The sequence below is a fragment of the Pseudophryne corroboree genome, assembly GCF_028390025.1.
Source record: "Pseudophryne corroboree isolate aPseCor3 chromosome 3 unlocalized genomic scaffold, aPseCor3.hap2 SUPER_3_unloc_48, whole genome shotgun sequence".
Taxonomy (NCBI): domain Eukaryota; kingdom Metazoa; phylum Chordata; class Amphibia; order Anura; family Myobatrachidae; genus Pseudophryne; species Pseudophryne corroboree.
In genome coordinates, this window is record NW_026967539.1 from 745,779 (window position 1) to 773,009 (window position 27,231).

At 43.1% G+C, this 27,231-nt stretch overlaps 3 protein-coding genes across 3 annotated transcripts in view; 2 read left to right on the forward strand and 1 right to left on the reverse strand.

The window, feature by feature from the left end:
- Nucleotides 1-27,231, forward strand: part of LOC134984301 (synaptic vesicular amine transporter-like) — a 398,788-nt gene that overhangs the window by 161,728 nt on the left and 209,829 nt on the right. The window lies entirely within an intron of this gene.
- On the forward strand, nucleotides 16,318-18,094 carry LOC134984304 (uncharacterized). The gene is made up of 3 exons (XM_063949921.1): nucleotides 16,318-16,479; nucleotides 16,584-16,727; nucleotides 16,832-18,094. The coding sequence occupies exons 1-3, from the start codon at nucleotides 16,323-16,325 to the stop codon at nucleotides 18,037-18,039; spliced, it is 1,509 nt and encodes a 502-aa protein (XP_063805991.1). The 5' UTR covers nucleotides 16,318-16,322; the 3' UTR covers nucleotides 18,040-18,094.
- Nucleotides 18,356-20,608, reverse strand: LOC134984303 (uncharacterized). The gene is made up of 3 exons (XM_063949920.1): nucleotides 20,447-20,608; nucleotides 20,199-20,342; nucleotides 18,356-20,094 (listed from the first exon to the last, which is right to left on the reverse strand). Exons 1-3 carry the CDS (start codon nucleotides 20,601-20,603, stop codon nucleotides 18,887-18,889), a joined length of 1,509 nt encoding a protein of 502 aa, XP_063805990.1. The 5' UTR covers nucleotides 20,604-20,608; the 3' UTR covers nucleotides 18,356-18,886.

Genomic DNA, 27,231 nt, shown 5'->3' on the forward strand with positions numbered 1-27,231 from the left:
GTTAGCTTGTAACCCCTGGCTTGGTTGCTTAGTCAGAGGGCCCCTTGTTATCACCCTGTCTCGGACTTCCCCTTGTCTCCCATTAAGACCTGCGGGGGCATCGGGGTTGGGCAGACATAATCCGCCCTTCGAACGCGGCTGCCATGGGCTCAAGCAACCATAGTCTCGCAGGGGATTTCTGATAACACGGGCGAGACAACGGAGTTAGGGTGCCAGGGGTTACTAGGCTTTCCAGCTCCCACAACCTGTATTTCATTCCTGTACTCAGATCTCTGCCATAAGATCTTCTCCAGTCTGGAGTACAGGAATCGTAACAATGACCTTTGATCATTACTCTAATCTCTTATAAGCCATAGAGCATAACCTTATACCTCTCATATATCATTGTGTGTCGACCACCCCGTGGTTCCATCAATACAGCAAGTCTGTACTGGTCAAGGGGAATGGGGGTATGACCAATTCAATGTCTACAACCCTTTCATACATTCTTTACCATTAAAGAGACCAGAACATTTTAATTAAGATGCTACATATATTGCATTTTGAAGGACAGATTTCAGGGAAAAACATATAATTGTAACTATGCTAATAAAAGTTATGTTTTAAGTAATTTTTCTCAATTATCATATTATTTTGAATTTTTTCTACAAGAGTGCGCCCACACAAGAGCCTTCTTTTTTCTCCCCATGTTCTAAAGTGTCACCTGTGTCAGGGTCCTGTATAAGTGTCACCTGTGTCAGGGTCCTCTATAAGTGTCACCTGTGTCAGGGTCCCGTATAAGTGTCACCTGTGTCAGGGTCCCGTATAAGTGTCACCTGTGTCAGGGTCCCGTATAAGTGTCACCTGTGTCAGGGTCCCGTATAAGTGTCACCTGTGTTAGGGTCTCGTATATGTGTCACCTGTATCAGGGTCCCGTATACGTTTCACCTGTGTCAGGGTCCCGTATATGTGTCACCTGTGTCAGGGTCCCGTATATGTGTCACCTGTATCAGGGTCCCATATACATTTCACCTGTGTCAGGGTCCCGTATAAGTGTCACCTGTGTCAGGATCCTGTATAAGTGTCACCTGTGTCAGGGTCCTGTATAAGTGTCACCTGTGTCAGGGTCCCGTATAAGTGTCACCTGTGTCAGGGTCCCGTATAAGTGTCACCTGTGTCAGGATCCCGTATAAGTGTCACCTGTGCCAGGGTCCCGTATAAGTGTCACCTGTGCCAGGGTCCCGTATAAGTGTCACCTGTGTCAGGGTCCCGTATAAGTGTCACCTGTGTCAGGGTCCCGTATAAGTGTCACCTGTGTCAGGGTCCCGTATAAGTGTCACCTGTGTCAGGGTCCCGTATAAGTGTCACCTGTGTCAGGGTCTCGTATACGTGTCACCTGTGTCAGGGTCCCGTATAAGTGTCACCTGTGTCAGGTTCCTGCATAAGTTTCACCTGTGTCTTGGTCCTGTATAAGTGTCACCTGTGTCAGGGTCCGGTTTAAGTGTCACCTGTGTCAGGATCCTGTATAAGTGTCACCTGTGTCAGGGTCCAGTATACAGTGTCATCTGTATCAGGGTCCTGTATAAGTTTCACCTGTGTCAGGGTCCTGTATAAGTGTCACCTGTGTCAGGGTCCTGTATATGTGTCACCTGTGTCAGGGTCCCGTATAAGTGTCACCTGTGTCAGGGTCCCGTATAAGTGTCACCTGTGTCAGGATCCTGTAAGTGTCACCTGTGTCAGGATCCTGTATAAGTGTCACCTGTGTCAGGGTCCCGTATAAGTGTCACCTGTGTCAGGATCCCGTATAAGTGTCACCTGTGTCAGGGTCCCGTATAAGTGTCACCTGTGTCAGGATCCTGTATAAGTGTCACCTGTGTCAGGATCCTGTATAAGTGTCACCTGTGTCAGGGTCCTGTATAAGTGTCACCTGTGTCAGGGTCCCGTATAAGTGTCACCTGTGTCAGGGTCCCGTATAAGTGTCACCTGTGTCAGGGTCCCGTATAAGTGTCACCTGTGTCAGGGTCCCGTATAAGTGTCACCTGTGTCAGGATCCCGTATAAGTTTAACCTGTGTCAGGATCCTGTATAAGTGTCACCTGTGTCAGGGTCCTGTATAAGTGTCACCTGTGTCAGGGTCCCGTATAAGTGTCACCTGTGTCAGGGTCCTATATAAGTGTCACCTGTGTACGGTCCAGTATACAGTGTCATCTGTATCAGGGTCCTGTATAAGTTTCACCTGTGTCAGGGTCCCCAATAAGTGTCACCTGTGTCAGGATCCTGTATAAGTGTCACCTGTGTCAGGGTCCCGTATAAGTGTCACCTGTGTCAGGGTCCCGTATAAGTGTCACCTGTGTCAGGATCCCGTATAAGTGTCACCTGTGTCAGGGTCCTGTATAAGTGTCACCTGTGTCAGGATCCCGTATAAGTGTCACCTGTGTCAGGGTCCCGTATAAGTGTCACCTGTGTCAGGATCCTGTATAAGTGTCACCTGTGTCAGGATCCTGTATAAGTGTCACCTGTGTCAGGGTCCCGTATAAGTGTCACCTGTGTCAGGGTCCTATATAAGTGTCACCTGTGTACGGTCCAGTATACAGTGTCACCTGTGTACGGTCCAGTATACAGTGTCATCTGTATCAGGGTCCTGTATAAGTGTCACCTGTGTCAGGGTCCCCAATAAGTGTCACCTGTGTCAGGATCCTGTATAAGTGTCACCTGTGTACGGTCCAGTATACAGTGTCACCTGTGTCAGGGTCCCGTATAAGTGTCACCTGTCAGGATCCCGTATAAGTGTCACCTGTGTCAGGGTCCCGTATAAGTGTCACCTGTGTCAGGATCCTGCATGTCACCTGTGTCAGGATCCTGTATAAGTGTCACCTGTGTCGGGGTCCTCAATAAGTGTCACCTGTGTCAGGATCCTGTATAAGTGTCACCTGTGTCAGGGTCCCCAATAAGTGTCACCTGTGTCAGGATCCTGTATAAGTGTCACCTGTGTACGGTCCAGTATACAGTGTCATCTGTATCAGGGTCTTGTATAAGTGTCATCTGTGTACGGTCCAGTATACAGTGTCATCTGTATCAGGGTCCCGTATAAGTGTCACCTGTGTCAGGGTCCCGTATAAGTGTCACCTGTGTCAGGGTCCCGTATAAGTGTCACCTGTGTCAGGTTCCTGCATAAGTTTCACCTGTGTCTTGGTCCTGTATAAGTGTCACCTGTGTCAGGGTCCGGTTTAAGTGTCACCTGTGTCAGGATCCTGTATAAGTGTCACCTGTGTCAGGGTCCTGTATATGTGTCACCTGTGTCAGGGTCCTGTATATGTGTCACCTGTGTCAGGGTCCTGTATAAGTGTCACCTGTGTCAGGGTCCCGTATAAGTGTCACCTGTGTCAGGATCCTGTATAAGTGTCACCTGTGTCAGGATCCTGTATCAGTGTCACCTGTGTCAGGATCCCGTATAAGTGTCACCTGTGTCAGGATCCTGTATAAGTGTCACCTGTGTCAGGGTCCCGTATAAGTGTCACCTGTGTCAGGGTCCTATATAAGTGTCACCTGTGTACGGTCCAGTATACAGTGTCACCTGTGTACGGTCCAGTATACAGTGTCATCTGTATCAGGGTCCTGTATAAGTTTCACCTGTGTCAGGGTCCCCAATAAGTGTCACCTGTGTCAGGATCCTGTATAAGTGTCACCTGTGTCAGGGTCCCGTATAAGTGTCACCTGTGTCAGGATCCTGTATAAGTGTCACCTGTGTCAGGGTCCCGTATAAGTGTCACCTGTGTACGGTCCAGTATACAGTGTCATCTGTATCAGGGTCCCGTATAAGTGTCACCTGTGTCAGGGTCCCGTATAAGTGTCACCTGTGTCAGGGTCCCGTATAAGTGTCACCTGTGTCAGGGCCCCGTATAAGTGTCACCTGTGTCAGGGTCCCGTATAAGTGTCACCTGTGTACGGTCCAGTATACAGTGTCATCTGTATCAGGGTCCTGTATAAGTGTCATCTGTATCAGGGTCCTGTATAAGTGTCATCTGTATCAGGGTCCTGTATAAGTGTCACCTGTGTCAGGGTCCTGTATAAGTGTCACCTGTGTCAGGGTCCCGTATAAGTGTCACCTGTGTAAGGGTCCTGTGATTTGTCACATTATTCAGCAGATTACAAACCTTTGTATTGGAAACACATTATACCCACAGTTTTCTCATCTGTTCTGATCTCCCCCTCCTGGCTTATTCCATAATACCACAACTATAAGCTCTGTGCCTTACACAATAGTCACTTGTCCCTACTTCCCATGGGCCTTTTCTTCCAGGCTATCACCTTATTGCTCCACCTCGCAGGGCACTTACCTGATGCCGTAGTAAGTGAGTACTGATTGTTTAGTAGTATAGGTGGCTGTAGTCTTCTGGGTCCAGGGCCACCTCTTCAAGCTACCAGGACTGCAACACCAGGATAATGGAGGGTCAGTGTGGGTCACGCTTTCTCACCCTGGATGCTACTAAGACCCTCATCCACTCACTGGTCATCTCCATATTGGATTATTGTCACTTCTTACCTGGTCTCCAGCACCTTTTCATCTCTCTTCACACTCCCACGTGTACTCTCCACTACACAAATGCTCGCTGCCTCTCCTGCCAACTAATGCAGTGTGTCACAGGGAGCAGCATTGGTCTTGTCCTTTTAAGCTTTTTACTTAATGACCTACAGTAGTAGGTGTCTAGATAGTAAAGTGTTCTTAATTGCTGATTGCAGGGGTGTAGCTAGAGGGGGCACCAAGAAGAGGGTGCCAGCATAGGAGATGGTTGATGTGTTTTTTTCTGAGGCAGGGGGCATAGAGCTTCGCCATACCCCTGCATCATTAAGACTCGCTCCCACATGAAGTCATTCAGCCTCACCCCCTGTCTCTGCATGGTTTCTGTCACCCTTGTCTGTGTCTGCGTGGCCCTGCTTACTACTCACTGACCGCAGCCTTGGCAGGGCTTGCCTGACAGGCAGCTGCTTCCTTGGTGAGATAATTAGTAGGTTAATTAAATAAATGGATTTATTTTATGATGTTAGAGCTAATTAATGATTGGAATTTGGAAGGTAATCAATGTAAAGTACCGTATATACTCGAGTATAAGCCGACTTTTTCAGCACTTTTTTTTGTGCTGAAAAAGCCACCTCGGCTTATACTCGAGTCAGTGACAGGCAGAGGCAGAGCAGTGTGAAGGAGGGACACGGAGCGCACAGCGCGCGCGGCTCTCCTGTGTCCCTCCTGCATCTCCGGCGGCAGCAGCGGCGGTTCTATTAAAGGAAGTACCCGTTCGTGACCTCTGATCACGAACCGGCACTTCCTTTAATAGACCCGCCGCGGCCGCCGAAGATGCAGGAGGGACACAGGAGAGGCGCGTGCTGTGCGCTTCGTGTCCCTCCAGAAGACAGCGCGGGATCGATGGAGGGGTAAGTAACAGCACTGTGGGGCATATCTGGCACTTGGGGAGGGAGCATATCTGGCAGCATGAGGGGGCATTTGTGGCAGCATGAGGGGACATATCTGGCAGCATGAGGGCACAACTGGCAGCATTGAGGGACATATGTGGCAGCATTGAGGGACATATGTGGCAGCATTGAGGGACATATGTGGCAGCATGAGGGCACAACTGGCAGCATGAGAACACAACTGGCAGCATGAGGGCACAACTGGCAGCATTGAGGGACATATGTGGCAGCGTGAGGGACATATGTGGCAGCATGAGGGACATATGAGGCAGCATGAGGGGCATATGTGGCAGCATGAGGGACATATGTGGCACTGTGGGGCATATTTGGCAGCATGAGGGCATATCTGGCACATCAGGCACTGTGGGGCATATCTGGCACTGGTGGCATATCTGGCAGTATGAGGGCATATCTGGCACTGTGGGGGCATATCTGGCAGTATGAGGGCATATCTGGCACTGTGGGGGCATATCTGGCACTGTGGGGGCATATCTGGCACTGTGGGGACATATCTGGCACTGAGGGCTGTGTACGGCTAGAGCTGCATTTCCCACTCTAGGCTTATACTCGAGTCAATAAGTTTTCCCAGGTTTTTGTGGTAGAATTAGGTGCCTCGGCTTATATTCGGGTCGACTTATACTCGAGTATATACGGTAGTAATCAATGTAAAGTAGTTAATTATATTAATAACATGGCATGGAGTTGGGATGATGATGCTAAAGTAGTTAATACTTTTTGAGGAAGTGTCAATTATTGATGAGGGAATGATATCGCAAGCTAATCAAAAATGGTGTCTGTACTGTATGGTGGATACACTCCTGTATATTATATGGAGGCCACTGATGCTTCATATATTGTATGGCGACACTGATACTCTCAGTATTATATATCTGTCACTGATACTTTCTGTATTAAATGGAGGTCACTGATGTTCTCTGTATTATAAGGAGGTCACTGATGTTCTCTGTATTATAAGGAGTCCACTGATGTTCTCTGTATTATAAGGAGGTCACTGATGTTCTCTGTGTTATAAGGAGTTCACTGATGCTTTCTGTATTATAAGGAGGTCACTGATGTTCTTTGTGTTATGCGGTGATCACTGATGCTCCCTTTGTTATTTCAGTCACTGATATTCTCTGTATTATATGTCACTGATGTTTCTGTATAATATGGTGTAACCGGACGGTCCCATACGAAAGCCCTCACCGCTTTTGCGTTCCGTCCCCAGTACACAGAATGGATGTTTAGGTCACATGGGACCTGACCACATAGGGGATTCACGCTTACCGTCAGTAACCGCCTGTTACTGACTCCACCCACTGTGCCGTAGGCGGGTTTATGCTGCCTCCACCAAACTCCTAACCTGCCGTGGCGTTTGGAACCACAGTTCTGCTCTGTATGTGCCGACACGCTGCCTTACCACACCTGTGTGGTGTTGACGAATCCCCACTAGTCGCTGATTAGGCCTCTACCGGTAGCTGGCAGAAGGCGGAACTTGAAGACACTGGTTACAACCTGGACAGCCGGTGAACGGGGCTAGGTTTCGCATTGCCCTGTAGGTCACAAGATGAAGCAATCTTCCTGAGGCAGATGATGTTTAATCATACTTGCCTACCTGACCCTCTCCATGAGGGAGAAAATGCTCTGTTCCTGGACTTTCCTGGTAATGTATGATTGCCATCACCTGTGGTGAAACACCTTTCTTATCCATTAACTAGCTCACCACAGGTGATGGCAATCATACATTACCAGGAAAGTCCAGGAACAGAGCATTTTCTCCCTCATGGAGAGGGTTAGGAAGGCAAGTATGTGTTTAATGCCAACAAATAGTTCTGAAAAGAACTCAGCAATACAGCAAGATGTTACGGCAGAATGAAACTGGTATAATACACTCTGGAGGCTCACAGGCCTCCTCTTTTTATCTCAGTACCACAGGGGGGTAAGCCCTCCCTGTCTTCTCCAACCAATCAGGTTATCGCAGAAAATTGAAATGTAACTTGTATTTATTTATAAAGTTAAGAATTAGATAAAGCACATTTCTGCTCCTTTTCATATATAACCAAACCAGTGGCTTTCCCAAACACAATCTGATTACCATGTTCCTGTCTCTTTCACAAATGTAACTATAACTTGAATTTCAATTGCATTCATCCTCTCACACATAGACAACATTCTTATAAGTTAAATATGAATCTGCATCCTACATAATACAGCCTAGGAAATCTTACATCAAACTGTTGTTGAACGAAAACCACTAGTTTGCATTTGTAAAACACAATCTGATTAACATGTTCCTGTCTTCTCTAACATCTCCATGCAAACCCAGTTCACACAATATTCAGAGAAGACAGCAACAAATCCTTTCACCTGCATGTGTCTATAAAGTTACACAGAGACACATCTCAATCTCAAAGAAATGGCTTGTCTATACACCCCTTTCCAGGTGCCAGGGTCATCAGCATCTCAATTCCTAGGTGAGAAGCTTCCAAGGCCATTTGTCCTCAAACGTAAATGCATTTTAATTACACATTTCTTCTAAGTGCTGGCATTTGCATGCATTGTAAATGTGCAATCCTACAACTGTGCCTAGAGCATTAAATATAACATGGGGAAAACACAGTATTAAATATATTTTTAAATACCCGGTGCCTAGCACCCACAATACATTTAAAGATGGCGCCTAGCGCCAGTGCACAGTTTAAAAGTGGCGCCTAGCGTCCATTGTCCTCCTAATGGCGCCGGGCACTAGGGGTTAACCCCTTCAGTGCCACAGCCGCCATTGTCCATGTGGCCACCAGGGCTGTCCGGCCACATATGGCAGTCACTGATGTTTCTGTATTATATGGCAGTCACTGATCTCTGTATTATATGGAGGTCTCTAATGCTCTCTGTGTTATATATTGTAATATATAGTGCTTACTGTGATGCATTATATGACAGTAGCTGTGATGTTCTCTGTATTTATATGGCAGTCACTGTCATGCTCTACAGATGTATTCAGTTCTGTAGTTTTCTTTGGCATTTGCCTCCCAGCGATTGAGCTGTGTTTTACTTGGTGTGGGTTCTCTTACATAGCAGCACACCAACACACGAATTACATGCCTTGAGTATAACATCTGAATGGCACGTCTAGAGCAAAGATCTACGAGGACACATCTGTATGTGTTGCATAGTGGTCACTGTTGATTTTCTCTGTATTATATTGTAGCAATGTTCTATGTACACTTTATGGTGGTCACTGTTGATTTTCTCTGTATAATATTGTTATAGCGATGCTGTATGTACTGTATGGTGGTTACTGTGAAGTTCTCTGTATTATATTGTCACTATGGTGCTCTCTTTCCTATATGGTGGTCACTGTGATATTCTCTGTATTATATTGTCACTATGATGCTCTCTTTCCTATATGGTGGTCACTGTGATATTCTCTGTATTATATTGTCACTATGATGCTCTCTGTCCAATATGGTGGTCACTGTGATGTTCTCTGTATTATATTGTCACTATGATTCTCTCTGTCCTATATGGTGGTCACTGTGATGTTTTCTGTATTATATTGTTTTCACGATGCTGTATGTACTGTATGGTGGTCACTGTGATGTTCCCTGTATTATATTGTTGTCACAATGCTCTATGTACTATATGGTGGTCACTGCGAAGTTCTCTGTATTATATTGTCACTATGATGCTCTCTGTCCTATGTGGTGGTCACTGTGAAGTTCTCTGTACTATATTGTCACTATGGTGCTCTCTTTCCTATATGGTAGTCACTGTGATGTTCTCTGTATTACAGAATATTGTCACTATGATGCTCTCTGTCCTATATGGGGGTCACTGTGACTTACACTGTATTATATTGTCACTATGGTGCTCTCTGTCCTATATGGTGGTCACTTTGACGTTCTCTGTATTATATTGTCACAATGGTGCTCTCGGTCCTATGTAGTGGTCACTGTGATGTTCTCTGTACTATATTGTCACTATGATTCTCTCTGTCCTATATGGTGGTCACTGTGACGTTCTCTGTATTATATTATCACTGTGATGCTCTCTGTCCTATATGGTGGTCACTGTGATGTTCTCTGTATTATATTGTCACTATGATGTTCTCGGCCCAATATGGTGGTCACTGTGATGTTCTCTGTATTATATTGTCACTATGGTGCTCTCTGTCCTATATGGTGGTCACTGTGTCGTTCTCTGTATTATATTGTCACTGTGATGCTCTCTGTCCTATATGGTGGTCACTGTAATGTTCTCTGTATTATATTGTCACTATGATTCTCTCTGTCCTATATGGTGGTCACTGGGACGTTCTCTGTATTATATTGTCACTGTGATGCTCTCTGTCCTATATGGTGGTCACTGTGATGTTCTCTGTACTATATTGTCACTATGATTCTCTCTGTCCTATATGGTGGTCACTGTGTCGTTCTCTGTATTATATTGTCACTGTGATGCTCTCTATCCTATATGGTGGTCACTGTGATGTTCTCTGTATTATATTGTCACTATGGTGCTCTCTGTCCTATATGGTGGTCACTGTGATGTTGTCTGTATTATATTGTCACTATGATGCTCTTGGTCCAATATGGTGGTCACTGTGATGTTCTCTGTATTATATTGTCACTATGGTGCTCTCTGACCTAAATGGTGGTCACTGTGATGTTCTCTATATTATATTGTCACTATGATGCTCTCTGTCCTATATGGTGGTCACTGTGATGTTCTCTGTATTATATTGTCACTATGGTGCTCTCTGTCCTATATGGTGGTCACTGTGATGTTCTCTGTATTATATTGTCACTATGGTGCTCTCTGTCCTATATGGTGGTCACTGTGATGTTCTCTGTATTATATTGTCACTATGATGCTCTCTGTCCTATATGGTGGTCACTGTGATGTTCTCTGTATTATATTGCCACTATGGTGCTCTCTGTTCTATATGGTGGTCACTGTGATGTTCTCTGCATTATATGAGTGTTTGCCCCAGATGATGGAAAGTATAGCTTCACACCTGATATGACACAGATCATGATAGTAGGATTTAGATGAAACATTAATCTGGGCTGTAACACATCTGGGGAAATTTAATAAACACTAATTTTGGGATATGCACTAAGGCTGTGGTCATAATTATGCTACTTACACATTGAATTGGATTCAGTTAGGGAAAACAGAGCTGTAAAGGACTTGGGAAGATTAGATGGTAGATTGTGGGATAGCAGATCAGCTGCAGATGAAATGCTTTATGTAGGAAAGGGATGAGTGCGGCTTTCATATGGGTACAAAGAAAAATGCAATTTGCCTGCACTCAAAATAAAACCCTTGACTATTTCAGAAACATTATTTATACTATTAATTTAAACATTTCACAAATGAAAGAACTCTAGAGACTAGCAGCACTTTTGGGTATGTGATATGGGAACAGTTAGGGATGTAAGACACTCAGCCCAAGTGGATGCATACAGCAGGTACAGTATATATTTGCAGTGTCACAATTGTATACTGTCCAGGAAAGGTCCAAATATTGGTATCTGTGGTATCTGCCCCATAGTAGTGACAGCTGTACAGTAGCTGCCCAGCAGATTGGTCTTGCTGCGTTTCAGTACATCGGTCACACTTTCATCAGAAGAATGTCTGATCATCGGTGCTGCTCTGATATTTAACAGAAGATTACCCAGTCCTTTTATCACCACATTTATTAACCTGTCAATGGTCAAATTGCTTTAGTATATTTATTAGTTAAAAAAGTGTAGAAATATTTAAATAATTATTTATAATTAAAATCTAGTTTTAAACACAAAATTCTATTATGATATTACTGAAATGCTCCAAGCATAGTTTTATTTAATCTAGGAATATCTCTAAGCCTCCGAGTGCTGCTGCTTTGTCAGAACACAAGGAGAAATGAATTTTCACCCCAGCTTATTGGAAGAGACGAGGAAAACAAAGCAGCGGTGTTATTAGATACGGTCACTCCATAATCACAAGGAAATAACGAAGTATCACAAATGCATCACACAGAACTCACATCAGAAAGGAAACCAGCGTCTGCTTCTGTCTGCGATAGTGACGCGGTTCCTTAGGGCACATTCTCCATCCCCCCAATGTGTCTATCACAGGATGAACATAAGAGCTGAAGGCAAATGAAACATTTCTGTAGGTTGGTGTTTTATAGACTCAGGCAGGAAAATTATCCTTTATGTGCCAACAACGCTACAGCCGCACCGGAATCTCATTCAAGTGTCACCGCAATTCCAATAACCGATCCAAACACAGCTAGTGTGTATGGCTAGCAAAGCTGGGTCCTGCAGAGCCGCCCATAGCCGTAGGCATTACAGGCAGATGCTAATGGGCACTGGGATGGTGGCACATCTCTTACTGGGCAGCGGGCAGAATTTGCTTCTGTGGAAAAATTAGTTCTGTAATCAGAGGAGCTGAGATGGGGGTGGGCACTAATTACACAGGACCAGCCATGCCAGTACCATTTAAAAAAAATAAATGTAAGTAACTTTTATTATACACCCACTGCCATTGCCTGTCACCCACTGCCTCTACGTCTCTTAACATCTCTCCCCGTCACCCACTGCCTCACCCTCTGCTTCTCCCCTGCTTCATTATCTCTCTGTCACCATCAGTCTCTCCAAGCCATCACCCTCTCCCCATTATCCTCTGCTTCATCCTGTCACCCACTGCCTTTCCCGTCACCCTCTCCTTGTCACTCACTGCCTCTCTCCATCATACCACTTCCTCCCCATGTCACCCTCTCCTCGTCACTTACTGCCTCTCTCCATCATACCACTTCCTCCCCATGTCACCCTCTCCTTGTCACTCACTGCATCTCTCCATCATACCACTTCCTCCCCATGTCACCCTCTCCGCGTCACTTACTGCCTCTCTCCATCATACCACTTCCTCCCCATGTCACCCTCTCCTTGTCACTCACTGCCTCTCTCCATCATGCCACTTCCTCCCCATGTCACCCTCTCCTCGTCACTCACTGCCTCTCTCCATCATGCCACTTCCTCCCCATGTCACCCTCTCCTTGTCACTCACTGCCTCTCTCCATCATACCTGCTTCTTCTGATTCCTTCTTCCTGTCACCCAATGCCTTTCTGTCTCCCACTATCTGTCCCTTGTCACCTCTCTCTTCTGTTACCCTCTCCCTGTCACCCAATGCCTTTCCCCGTCAACTCTCTTCTGTTACCCGCTCCCTGTCAACCACTGCCATTTCCCGTCACCTCTCTCTTCTGCTACACTACCCTGTCACCCACTGACTTTTCCCATCACCTCTCTCTTCTGGTACCCTCTCCCTGTCACCCACTGCCTTTCTTATCACCTCTCTCTTCTGCTACCCTCTCCCTGTCACCCACTGCCTTTTCCCCGTCACCTCTCTCTTCTGCTACCCTCTCCCTGTCATCCACTGCCTTTCCCCATCACCTCTCTCTTCTGTTACCCTCTCCCTGTCACCCACTGCCTTTTTCCGTTACCTCTCTCTTCTTGTACCCTCTTCCTGTCACCCACTGCCTTTTCCTGTCACCTCTCTCTTCTGCTTCCCTCTCCCTGTCACCCACTGCCTTTCCCCGTCACCTCTCTCTTCTGCTACCCTCTCCCTATCACCCACTGCCTTTCCCCATCATCTCTCTCTTCTGCTACCCTCTCCCTGTCACCCACTGCTTTTCCCCGTCACCTTTCTCTTCTACTACCCTCTCCCTGTCACCCACTGCCTTTCCCCGTCACCTCTGTCTTCTGCTACCCTCGCCCTGTCACCCACTACCTTTTCCCATCACCTCTCTTTTGGTACCCTCTCCCTGTCACCCACTTCCTTTCCCTGTCACCTCTCTCTTTTGCTACCTTCTCCCTGTCACCCACTGCCTTTCCTCGTCACCTCTCTTCTGTTACCCTCTCCCTGTCACCCACTGCCTTTCCCCATCACCGCTCTCTTCTACCCTCTCCCTGTCACCCACTGCCTTTTTCCAGTAACCTCTCTTCTGTTACCCTGTCACCCACTACCTTTTCCCATCACCTCTCTTTTGGTACCCTCTTCCTGTCACCCACTGCCTTTCCCTGTCACCTCTCTCTTCTGCTTCCCTCTCCCTGTCACCCACTGCCTTTCCCCGTCACCTCTCTCTTCTGCTACCCTCTCCCTATCACCCACTGCCTTTCCCCATCACCTCTCAGTAGATAAAGTCAACCTTTCTGTCAAACTTGACAGTTGTTAACGCCCCCTTGCCCTAGGACCCGCCCCCTTTTAATATTAAATGATAGTGTTTTATATCGCTTAATATAAAATTAATATAAAATTTATAGTGTTCGATATTAAACCGTATTAAAAATTGTCGCGTAACACCAGTCGCAGAGTGTCGCGCAACACCCCGTCGCAGAATGTCACATATGACACACACTTTAAAATACATCTTTTTTTTTTTTTTTTTTTGTAACACAAAATGTTCTTACATTCCAGCAGCTGAAACTTCATGAGTCACACATGTTACAGTTTTAAAAAGGATAATCACTAATGACCATGACCATTCTTAGAAGCAAGGGTTCATCACACATGGCACTAATTTAAAAGGTCATTTTAAAATGTCACAAAGGTCATTTTAAATGTCACAGAAACCCCTCAGAAGCCACGATGTACAATTTAACCATGACAATTCTTAGAAGCAAGGGTTCATCACACATGGCACTAATTTAAAGATCATTTTAAAATGTCACAAAGGTCATTTTAAATGTCACAGAAACCCCTCAGAAGCCACGATGTACAATTTAACCATGACCATTCTTAGAAGCAAGGGTTCATCACACATGGCACTAATTAAAAGATCATTTTAAAATGTCACAAAGGTCATTTTAAATGTCACAGAAACCCCTCAGAAGCACGATGTGCAAATTTGACCATGACCATTGCTTATAATTTGACCATGACCATTTTCGATTGTTATCTCTGTAGAGGAACATTAGCACCACCTACAGGTTTATGTGTTAACTCAAATCGGATTTTTCCAACTTTTGGATTCATTACATACCATAATGAGATATCATGGTGATGGGTCCTAATCAAATCAGTAAGCCCGTGTATATTTATGGAATCATAAAATAATTTTGTATTCATGTACAAAGACAATATTTTTTGTAATTTTAGCTACAAATCAGTAAGCCAGTGTATATTTATGGAATCATAAAATAATTTTGTATTCATGCACATTAGTTCATAAGAACTTCTGTATAATGCTTTTTATAAATTCATTTTATTATTAAATAATTTATGCGCTTTTTATGAGCCTCATATTCTACAGTATAAGATATACCCATTTGGAATGACTTCCATTCAATCTATACAAGTAGTTTAGACCACTCAGGATTTTTATTTTTTTTATTTATTTATTTATTTTTTTTATTCTGTATATATAATATAAATGTATTTGGTATGCGTTTGATGCACTGTGTATGACATTTAAGAAACAGCTAAAAGATTATATCTTTATTGTAACTGAAAATATTTATCACATTTACTAAATTATAGACTAGAATTTATATATTTAAAAGTCCCGCCCAAGCATCTTGGAAATGTGGGACGGCGTACCACAGGTTGGTGGGGGCCATATGGCTCACAGCCAGTGTTATAAGAACAGACCACATCACTGAAGTGCACTGAGAAGAAATTTCAACTGAAGCCGCACAGCTATACACACTTGAAGTTATAATGGTAAGTGTTGTTGTTGTTGTTATTATTATTATTATTATTATTATTATTATTATTATTATCATAATTATTATTATTATTATATTTATACATATTGCATTTTTTTTTTTTTTTTTTTTTTTTTTTTTAATTTATTTTACAAATATGGCTCTGAATGCTGTTTAAATATGTTGTTTCTATGCCACGATATACACACTGTTACACGATTCTGTCCTGCCATTGCATCCTTTGTTTTTAGGCATACATGTATAATATGTTAATATTTCAAACCTATTGTACAAAGCGCATTATGCACTCATATGTGAAATGCATCGCTAAACAGCAACATCAATGTGGGTATACCACATTGATGTAGTTGTTTAGCGATGCATTGTAACACATAGAACATATAGTTTTAATAATGTGGCTGTCTGAATGTTATTTAAATATGTGGTAATAGCGACATCTAGTGGTTCATTTTGGGAATGCGCCAACACAATATTTCAACTAAAATTAACCGTCTCTCATTTTCAGAGACAGACAATGCAGAACATCAACAACAAAAACACTTTCATGGTTAGAAACAGATCTTCTTCTTCTGATGATGATGATGCTTTGCCAAGTTATCAAACCTCTCAAAGTAAGCTATGTCTATAAAGGACATTGACGCGTTTTTATTTATATTTCAAGTTTAAATAGTATGAAATTATAGTCAAGGTCTACAATTTGTTCATTTTTAAAAGTTTAAATAGTATGAACGTACAACAGTCTGGATACATTGATAAGTAATTATTAAATAGTAATTATTAAATAATTATTATTTTCTCATTTTTATTTCCCACGATTTGACAGTAATCACAAATACAGAGAATCTCGATTTGTCTGTTGATAGTCCCTTTGGCTTAGACTTCAGCGCTATACCGGATTTTAATAATATTTTGGAATTGGCGCCAGATTGTGAGTAACATGATATCTTTATTTATTTTTCATTTTATTTTTTATTTTTCCACGGCTAAAGAATTAAAAATAAACCTTGTACAGTTGTGCTGATTTGTTGTCAACTGTACACACTTTATATTCTCAGTAATGAATCGCTTTTTCATGTTATTCTAATTTTATACCGTATGTAATATTTTTTATTTTTTATTTTTATTTTTCATTTTTCACCGGCTAAAGATGCCACAAAAATGGATGATGCGACGGCTGATGTTATTCTACGGGATATATTGAACAAACCTGATTATTGTCACAACACATCTATACAGAACAGCAATGTTGTTGATGAGCAACCGTTTTTCCCACACGCGACAGGGGGTCGTGCTAAAACATTCGAATATAAAGCAGGTGTGTAATCAAGAACTGTTATATGGTATATTGTTATGCGTTGATTTAAATGCTGATTTTCAGGCAGCGTTGTTTATATTTATTTTATAATATATGTATTACAGATGACGCTGTAGCAATGCGTTATGCGCCGACGATACCATCAGGATGTGATACAGTAGCGCAAATACCCCGTCTTAGTACAAGCGGGAAAATATCAAAACGCACAACCGCCGCTGAAACGGAAAGCCATCAATTCGCAGCAGCAGGTGTGTAATCAAACACTGTTATATGGTATATTGTTATGCGGTGATTTAAATACTGATTTACATGCAGAGTCGTTTATATTTATTTTATAATATATGTATTACAGATGATGCTGTAGCAAGACGCTATGCTCCTTTGATACCAACAGTCAGTGATACATGCGCGCAGATACACAGACCTAGTACAAGCGGGAAAATATCAAAACGCACAACCGCCGCTGAAGCGGAGAACCATCAATTCGTAACGCCGGCAATTGTACATAAGGACGTTGCTAGGTCATCAGTTATGGCTGTGCATAACGGCTGTATCGTCCCGAACAAACGAAAGCCAGCTCGACCAAGAACGAATGAGAGAAGTCATAATTCAACATTTACAGATCTGAAAAGAAAATTGTCATATTCCGAAAATGATAAGCCGCAACGGAGAAGGATCGCGTTACAAACTGTATCATGCGTAAGTAATGATGTTGCTGTAACATCAAAACACACAGCGTTTAACACTGCAGACCGGGATGTCGCTGGTAATACAAAGACTGTAAAGGTTAAGAGGGCATCGCGTCTCTCAAGAAGTAATGTTAAGCAATTGTCGCAATCCGCTGTAATCACAATTCCAGATACACAGGTTTGTTCTGAAACAGAAACAAGACACATAGCAGGCATTGGTTTGTTATCAAATATTGACTCAAGAAGTAATGTTAAGCAATTGTCGCAATCCGATGTCATCACTATTACCGATACACAGGATTGCTCTGAAACAGAAACAAGACACATAGCCGGTAATCCTGTGATATCAGATATTGATGACATAAATGGGCAAGAGCTTATTACAAACTGTGTAGAGTCAACGACACAAGATCCGCAGAATAGTTCTGATGAAGTATTATCAGCCGTTGCAGGAATACCTGGTGATACTACAACGGTTGATTGTGTAACATCAATGCCCAATATTTTTACAACGACAGCCCTGGTACACGCATCGGCTGATGCTTGTGTACCGGCGCGAGGGCTAGCGCCCGACATAGTTGATGAATGTCAAAATTCAGAACAATTAGGCCAAGACGCTGAAATACAATTTTACGCGCTGTTGGGTAAGATACGGGAAGATGTTGAGAACATGGGCGTAAAAGCCGGATACTTGTTAAAACACATTAAAGGTGTGTGCCACGGTAGTAAATGTAAACAAGACATTGTTAAAGAAGTTGTTGAGACGTATATGAATGTCATGTCAAAATACATAGATCGGTCGGTTAAGACCACTGAATTTATTAAAGCCAACATACATCATTTTGCAGAAATAAATGAAACTGATCCGTGACTAGGCATGCTAGGCAATGGTTTGAAACGTGTTTTAAATTTAAATGACTGTAAAAAAAAACCACGAATTAAACCTTGTTTAACATACAAGATCTCACAGTTATTCCGACGCGCAAAGGTGAAACAGGCTGTAACAACATTAATCAGATCGAGAAAGCGCAAGCGATTGTAATCTGATTCAAAAAACTGGCAGCGTCTAATGTTTCTTGCGGCTTACGATGCGAATAGATGGCATTGTGTAACCCACCCCCCTCCAATCTAAGCTGAACGCGGTCGGCCGGATCCACGCCCGCAAGGACACCATCGAGCATGGCCTGTATAGCCGTATGAATGGCTCGAACCCCCTCTACAAATGATGTAACCCTGTCCAAATTAACAAACCGATAGTGATTGTGGTACTCAACGGCTCTGAAATTCGGTCGTTGTCGTTCATAACTGTTAATTGCCTCTAAGTATACATGTTGCCGACCTTCGTCATTACCGGGTGACTCAACACGGCCTGCATCATCATATATGGGGCTTGCATCGCGCTCAATATTGTCAGCCTGTGATTCGTCATTCGGTAATGCATGGGGTGGGGATTGATCTAAATCTACACGCCTCGCACTGTGCTGACCGCCTACCACATGTTCCCTGTGCCGCTTGCGTTTTCTCAATTGGCCACCTACCGCATGTTCCCTGTGCCGCTTGCGCTTTCTCGATCTGATTAATGTTGTTACAGCCTGTTTCACCTTTGCGCGTCGGAATAACTGTGAGATCTTGTATGTTAAACAAGGTTTAATTCGTGGTTTTTTTTTACAGTCATTTAAATTTAAAACACGTTTCAAACCATTGCCTAGCATGCCTAGTCACGGATCAGTTTCATTTATTTCTGCAAAATGATGTATGTTGGCTTTAATAAATTCAGTGGTCTTAACCGACCGATCTATGTATTTTGACATGACATTCATATACGTCTCAACAACTTCTTTAACAATGTCTTGTTTACATTTACTACCGTGGCACACACCTTTAATGTGTTTTAACAAGTATCCGGCTTTTACGCCCATGTTCTCAACATCTTCCCGTATCTTACCCAACAGCGCGTAAAATTGTATTTCAGCGTCTTGGCCTAATTGTTCTGAATTTTGACATTCATCAACTATGTCGGGCGCTAGCCCTCGCGCCGGTACACAAGCATCAGCCGATGCGTGTACCAGGGCTGTCGTTGTAAAAATATTGGGCATTGATGTTACACAATCAACCGTTGTAGTATCACCAGGTATTCCTGCAACGGCTGATAATACTTCATCAGAACTATTCTGCGGATCTTGTGTCGTTGACTCTACACAGTTTGTAATAAGCTCTTGCCCATTTATGTCATCAATATCTGATATCACAGGATTACCGGCTATGTGTCTTGTTTCTGTTTCAGAGCAATCCTGTGTATCGGTAATAGTGATGACATCGGATTGCGACAATTGCTTAACATTACTTCTTGAGTCAATATTTGATAACAAACCAATGCCTGCTATGTGTCTTGTTTCTGTTTCAGAACAAACCTGTGTATCTGGAATTGTGATTACAGCGGATTGCGACAATTGCTTAACATTACTTCTTGAGAGACGCGATGCCCTCTTAACCTTTACAGTCTTTGTATTACCAGCGACATCCCGGTCTGCAGTGTTAAACGCTGTGTGTTTTGATGTTACAGCAACATCATTACTTACGCATGATACAGTTTGTAACGCGATCCTTCTCCGTTGCGGCTTATCATTTTCGGAATATGACAATTTTCTTTTCAGATCTGTAAATGTTGAATTATGACTTCTCTCATTCGTTCTTGGTCGAGCTGGCTTTCGTTTGTTCGGGACGATACAGCCGTTATGCACAGCCATAACTGATGACCTAGCAACGTCCTTATGTACAATTGCCGGCGTTACGAATTGATGGTTCTCCGCTTCAGCGGCGGTTGTGCGTTTTGATATTTTCCCGCTTGTACTAGGTCTGTGTATCTGCGCGCATGTATCACTGACTGTTGGTATCAAAGGAGCATAGCGTCTTGCTACAGCATCATCTGTAATACATATATTATAAAATAAATATAAACGACTCTGCATGTAAATCAGTATTTAAATCACCGCATAACAATATACCATATAACAGTGTTTGATTACACACCTGCTGCTGCGAATTGATGGCTTTCCGTTTCAGCGGCGGTTGTGCGTTTTGATATTTTCCCGCTTGTACTAAGACGGGGTATTTGCGCTACTGTATCACATCCTGATGGTATCGTCGGCGCATAACGCATTGCTACAGCGTCATCTGTAATACATATATTATAAAATAAATATAAACAACGCTGCCTGAAAATCAGCATTTAAATCAACGCATAACAATATACCATATAACAGTTCTTGATTACACACCTGCTTTATATTCGAATGTTTTAGCACGACCCCCTGTCGCGTGTGGGAAAAACGGTTGCTCATCAACAACATTGCTGTTCTGTATAGATGTGTTGTGACAATAATCAGGTTTGTTCAATATATCCCGTAGAATAACATCAGCCGTCGCATCATCCATTTTTGTGGCATCTTTAGCCGGTGAAAAATGAAAAATAAAAATAAAAAATAAAAAATATTACATACGGTATAAAATTAGAATAACATGAAAAAGCGATTCATTACTGAGAATATAAAGTGTGTACAGTTGACAACAAATCAGCACAACTGTACAAGGTTTATTTTTAATTCTTTAGCCGTGGAAAAATAAAAAATAAAATGAAAAATAAATAAAGATATCATGTTACTCACAATCTGGCGCCAATTCCAAAATATTATTAAAATCCGGTATAGCGCTGAAGTCTAAGCCAAAGGGACTATCAACAGACAAATCGAGATTCTCTGTATTTGTGATTACTGTCAAATCGTGGGAAATAAAAATGAGAAAATAATAATTATTTAATAATTACTATTTAATAATTACTTATCAATGTATCCAGACTGTTGTACGTTCATACTATTTAAACTTTTAAAAATGAACAAATTGTAGACCTTGACTATAATTTCATACTATTTAAACTTGAAATATAAATAAAAACGCGTCAATGTCCTTTATAGACATAGCTTACTTTGAGAGGTTTGATAACTTGGCAAAGCATCATCATCATCAGAAGAAGAAGATCTGTTTCTAACCATGAAAGTGTTTTTGTTGTTGATGTTCTGCATTGTCTGTCTCTGAAAATGAGAGACGGTTAATTTTAGTTGAAATATTGTGTTGGCGCATTCCCAAAATGAACCACTAGATGTCGCTATTACCACATATTTAAATAACATTCAGACAGCCACATTATTAAAACTATATGTTCTATGTGTTACAATGCATCGCTAAACAACTACATCAATGTGGTATACCCACATTGATGTTGCTGTTTAGCGATGCATTTCACATATGAGTGCATAATGCGCTTTGTACAATAGGTTTGAAATATTAACATATTATACATGTATGCCTAAAAACAAAGGATGCAATGGCAGGACAGAATCGTGTAACAGTGTGTATATCGTGGCATAGAAACAACATATTTAAACAGCATTCAGAGCCATATTTGTAAAATAAATAAAAAAAAAAAAAAAAATGCAATATGTATAAATATAATAATAATAATAATAATAATTATGATAATAATAATAATAATAATAATAACAACAACAACAACAACAACACTTACCATTATAACTTCAAGTGTGTATAGCTGTGCGGCTTCAGTTGAAATTTCTTCTCAGTGCACTTCAGTGATGTGGTCTGTTCTTATAACACTGGCTGTGAGCCATATGGCCCCCACCAACCTGTGGTACGCCGTCCCACATTTCCAAGATGCTTGGGCGGGACTTTTAAATATATAAATTCTAGTCTATAATTTAGTAAATGTGATAAATATTTTCAGTTACAATAAAGATATAATCTTTTAGCTGTTTCTTAAATGTCATACACAGTGCATCAAACGCATACCAAATACATTTATATTATATATACAGAATAAAAAAAATAAATAAATAAATAAAAAAAATAAAAATCCTGAGTGGTCTAAACTACTTGTATAGATTGAATGGAAGTCATTCCAAATGGGTATATCTTATACTGTAGAATATGAGGCTCATAAAAAGCGCATAAATTATTTAATAATAAAATGAATTTATAAAAAGCATTATACAGAAGTTCTTATGAACTAATGTGCATGAATACAAAATTATTTTATGATTCCATAAATATACACTGGCTTACTGATTTGTAGCTAAAATTACAAAAAATATTGTCTTTGTACATGAATACAAAATTATTTTATGATTCCATAAATATACACGGGCTTACTGATTTGATTAGGACCCATCACCATGATATCTCATTATGGTATGTAATGAATCCAAAAGTTGGAAAAATCCGATTTGAGTTAACACATAAACCTGTAGGTGGTGCTAATGTTCCTCTACAGAGATAACAATCGAAAATGGTCATGGTCAAATTATAAGCAATGGTCATGGTCAAATTTGCACATCGTGCTTCTGAGGGGTTTCTGTGACATTTAAAATGACCTTTGTGACATTTTAAAATGATCTTTTAATTAGTGCCATGTGTGATGAACCCTTGCTTCTAAGAATGGTCATGGTTAAATTGTACATCGTGGCTTCTGAGGGGTTTCTGTGACATTTAAAATGACCTTTGTGACATTTTAAAATGATCTTTTAAATTAGTGCCATGTGTGATGAACCCTTGCTTCTAAGAATTGTCATGGTTAAATTGTACATCGTGGCTTCTGAGGGGTTTCTGTGACATTTAAAATGACCTTTGTGACATTTTAAAATGACCTTTTAAATTAGTGCCATGTGTGATGAACCCTTGCTTCTAAGAATGGTCATGGTCATTAGTGATTATCCTTTTTAAAACTGTAACATGTGTGACTCATGAAGTTTCAGCTGCTGGAATGTAAGAACATTTTGTGTTACAAAAAAAAAAAAAAAAAAAGATGTATTTTAAAGTGTGTGTCATATGTGACATTCTGCGACGGGGTGTTGCGCGACACTCTGCGACTGGTGTTACGCGACAATTTTTAATACGGTTTAATATCGAACACTATAAATTTTATATTAATTTTATATTAAGCGATATAAAACACTATAATTTAATATTAAAAGGGGGCGGGTCCTAGGGCAAGGGGGCGTTAACAACTGTCAAGTTTGACAGAAAGGTTGACTTTATCTACTCCTCTCTCTTCTGCTACCCTCTCCCTGTCACCCACTGCTTTTCCTCGTCACCTCTCTCCCTGCTACCCTCTCCCTGTCACCCACAGCCTTTCCCCGTCACCTCTCTCTTCTGCTACCCTCTCCCTGTCACCGACTGCCTTTCCCCGTCACCTCTCTTTACTGCTACCCTCTCCCTGTCACCCACTGCCTTTCCCCATCACCTCTCTCTTCTGCTACCCTTTCCCTGTCACCGACTGCCTTTCCCCGTCACCTCTCTTTACTGCTACCCTCTCCCTGTCACCCACTGCCTTTCCCCATTACCTCTCTCTTCTGCTACCCTCTCCTTGTCACTCACTACCTCTCACCATCACCTCTCTCTTCTGTTACCCTCTCCCTGTCACCCACTGCCTTTCCCCGTCACCTCTCTCTTCTGATAACCTCTCCCTGTCACCCCTGCCGTTTCCTGTCACCCCTCTCTTCTGCTACCCACTTCCTCCCCTGTCACCCATTTCTGGCATCACCCGCTGCCTCTTCCTGTCTTCAGAAAAGCAGTTTGAAATTGAAGTGAGGAGCTGTATAGTGCTGAGTACGGGAAGAGGGGTCATGAGGTGGAAGAGAGCACTGTTACTCGGAGGACAGAGCCTGGGAAGAGGAGCCTGGCTGTGACTGCTGAGGGGAGTGGGTGAGGACTGAGAAGAAAAAGGTTGGCATGAGTTGGGGAGTGGGTGAGGACTGAGAAGAAAAAGGTTGGCATGAGTTGGGGAGTGGGTGAGGACTGAGAAGAAAAAGATTGGCATGAGCTGGGGAGTGGGTGAGGACTGAGAAGAAAAAGATTGGCATGAGTTGGGGAGTGGGTGAGGACTGAGAAGAAAAAGGTTGGCATGAGTTGGGGAGTGGGTGAGGACTGAGAAGAAAAAGGTTGGCATGAGCTGGGGAGTGGGTGAGGAGGCTGGTATAAAGGGGGTTGGTATAGAAAGCATTATGAAAATGAGGCTTGTGGATATGGCATTCCTTTTGGTGCCAAGCCCCTTGTTGTAGGTCCACACCCACTTTTCTAGGAGCGCACACTTTCAGTGCACACAATTGAACACTCCCTATATAATGATTTTGTAATTTCACATATTGGAAGGTTTATACAATCTGTCCACAAACACCTATCCTCAGAGTGCTCCAAATAGCCCTGCCTAGTGCACCAAGACAGTAATCCTCTATGTGTAGTACACTTTAAGTGAGCTTAGGCTCAAAACAGTCAGAGTGGAGGAAAAACAGCACAATCTAGGGTAAAAGTGGATATTTGTATATTTGTATGAGGACACACCTGTGAATAACTCTACATACAGCAGGTTATGTCTGCACTCTGTAGTCACAGTAGACCTGTATGGGGTGATTGTTGTGTCTGGAGACCGTCTCATAGGGGTGATTACATTGTGGTGTCTGGAGACCGCCTGTACGGGGTGATTACATTGTGGTGTCTGGAGACCGCCTGTACGGGGTGATTACATTGTTGTGTCTGGAGACCGCCTGTACGGGGTGATTACATTGTTGTGTCTGGAGACCGCCTGTACGGGGTGATTACATTGTTGTGTCTGGAGACCGCCTGTACGGGGTGATTACATTGTTGTGTCTAGAGACCGCCTGTACGGGGTGATTACATTGTTGTGTATGGAGACCGCCTGTACGAGGTGATTACACTGTTATGTCTGGAGACCATCTGTAAGGGGTGATTACATTGTTGTGTCTGGAGACCGCCTGTACGGGGTGATTACATTGTTGTGTCTGGAGACCGCCTGTACGGGGTGATTACATTGTTGTGTCTGGAGACCGCCTGTACGGGGTGATTACATTGTTGTGTCTAGAGACCGCCTGTACGGGGTGATTACATTGTTGTGTCTAGAGACCGCCTGTACGGGGTGATTACATTGTTGTGTCTAGAGACCGCCTGTACGGGGTGATTACATTGTTGTGTCTACAGACCGCCTGTACGGGGTGATTACATTGTTGTGTCTGGAGACCGCCTGTACGGGGTGATTACATTGTTGTGTCTAGAGACCGCCTGTACGGGGTGATTACATTGTTGTGTTTAGAGACCGCCTGTACAGGGTGATTACATTGTTGTGTCTGGAAACCGCCTGTACGGGGTGATTACATTGTTGTGTCTGGAGACCGCCTGTAAGGGGTGATTACATTGTTGTGTCTGGAGACCGCCTGTAAGGGGTGATTACATTGTTGTGTCTGGAGACCGCCTGTACGGGGTGATTACATTGTTGTGTCTGGAGACCGCCTGTACGGGGTGATTACATTGTTGTGTCTGGAGACCGCCTGTATGGGGTGATTGTTGTGTCTGGAGACCGCCTGTACGGGGTGATTACATTGTTGTGTTTAGAGACCGCCTGTACGGGGTGATTACATTGTTGTGTCTGGAGACCGCCTGTATGGGGTGATTGTTGTGTCTGGAGACCGCCTGTACGGGGTGATTACATTGTTGTGTTTAGAGACCGCCTGTACAGGGTGATTACATTGTTGTGTCTGGAGACCGCCTGTACGGGGTGATTACATTGTTGTGTCTGGAGACCGCCTGTAAGGGGTGATTACATTGTTGTGTCTGGAGACCGCCTGTACGGGGTGATTACATTGTTGTGTCTAGAGACCGCCTGTACGGGGTGATTACATTGTTGTGTCTAGAGACCGCCTGTACGGGGTGATTACATTGTTGTGTCTGGAGACCGCCTGTACGGGGTGATTACATTGTTGTGTCTGGAGACCGCCTGTACGGGGTGATTACATTGTTGTGTCTGGAGACCGCCTGTACGGGGTGATTACATTGTTGTGTCTAGAGACCGCCTGTACGGGGTGATTACATTGTTGTGTCTGGAGACCGCCTGTACGGGGTGATTACATTGTTGTGTCTAGAGACCGCCTGTACGGGGTGATTACATTGTTGTGTCTAGAGACCGCCTGTACGGGGTGATTACATTGTTGTGTCTAGAGACCGCCTGTACAGGGTGATTACATTGTTGTGTCTAGAGACCGCCTGTACGGGGTGATTACATTGTTGTGTCTGGAGACCGCCTGTATGGGGTGATTGTTGTGTCTGGAGACCGCCTGTATGGGGTGATTGTTGTGTCTGGAGACCGCCTGTACGGGGTGATTACATTGTTGTGTTTAGAGACCGCCTGTACGGGGTGATTACATTGTTGTGTCTGGAGACCGCCTGTACAGGGTGATTACATTGTTGTGCCTGGAGACCGCCTGTACGGGGTGATTACATTGTTGTGTCTAGAGACCGCCTGTACAGGGTGATTACATTGTTGTGTCTAGAGACTGCCTGTACGGGGTGATTACATTGTTGTGTCTAGAGACCGCCTGTACGTGGTGATTACATTGTTGTGTCTGGAGACCGCCTGTACGGGGTGATTACATTGTTGTGTCTAGAGACCGCCTGTACAGGGTGATTACATTGTTGTGTCTGGAGACCGCCTGTATGGGGTGATTGTTGTGTCTGGAGACCGCCTGTACAGGGTGATTACATTGTTGTGTCTAGAGACCACCTGTACAGGGTGATTACATTTTTGTGTCTAGAGACCGCCTGTACAGGGTGATTACATTGTTGTGTCTAGAGACCGCCTGTACGGGGTGATTACATTGTTGTGTCTGGAGACCGCCTGTACGGGGTGATTACATTGTTGTGTCTGGAGACCGCCTGTATGGGATGATCACATTGTTGTGTCTGGAGACTGCCTGTACAGGGTGATTACATTGTTATGTCTGGAGACTGCCTGTACAGGGTGATTACATTGTTGTGTCTAGAGACCGCCTGTACGGGATGATTACATTTTTGTGTCTGGAGACCGCCTGTATGGGGTGATTACATTGTTGTGTCTGGAGACCGCCTGTATGAGGTGATTTCATTGGCTCAGGGATTTCTATAGGGATAGTTTTATTTTGATCTACGGAGGGTATTTCCTGACTAA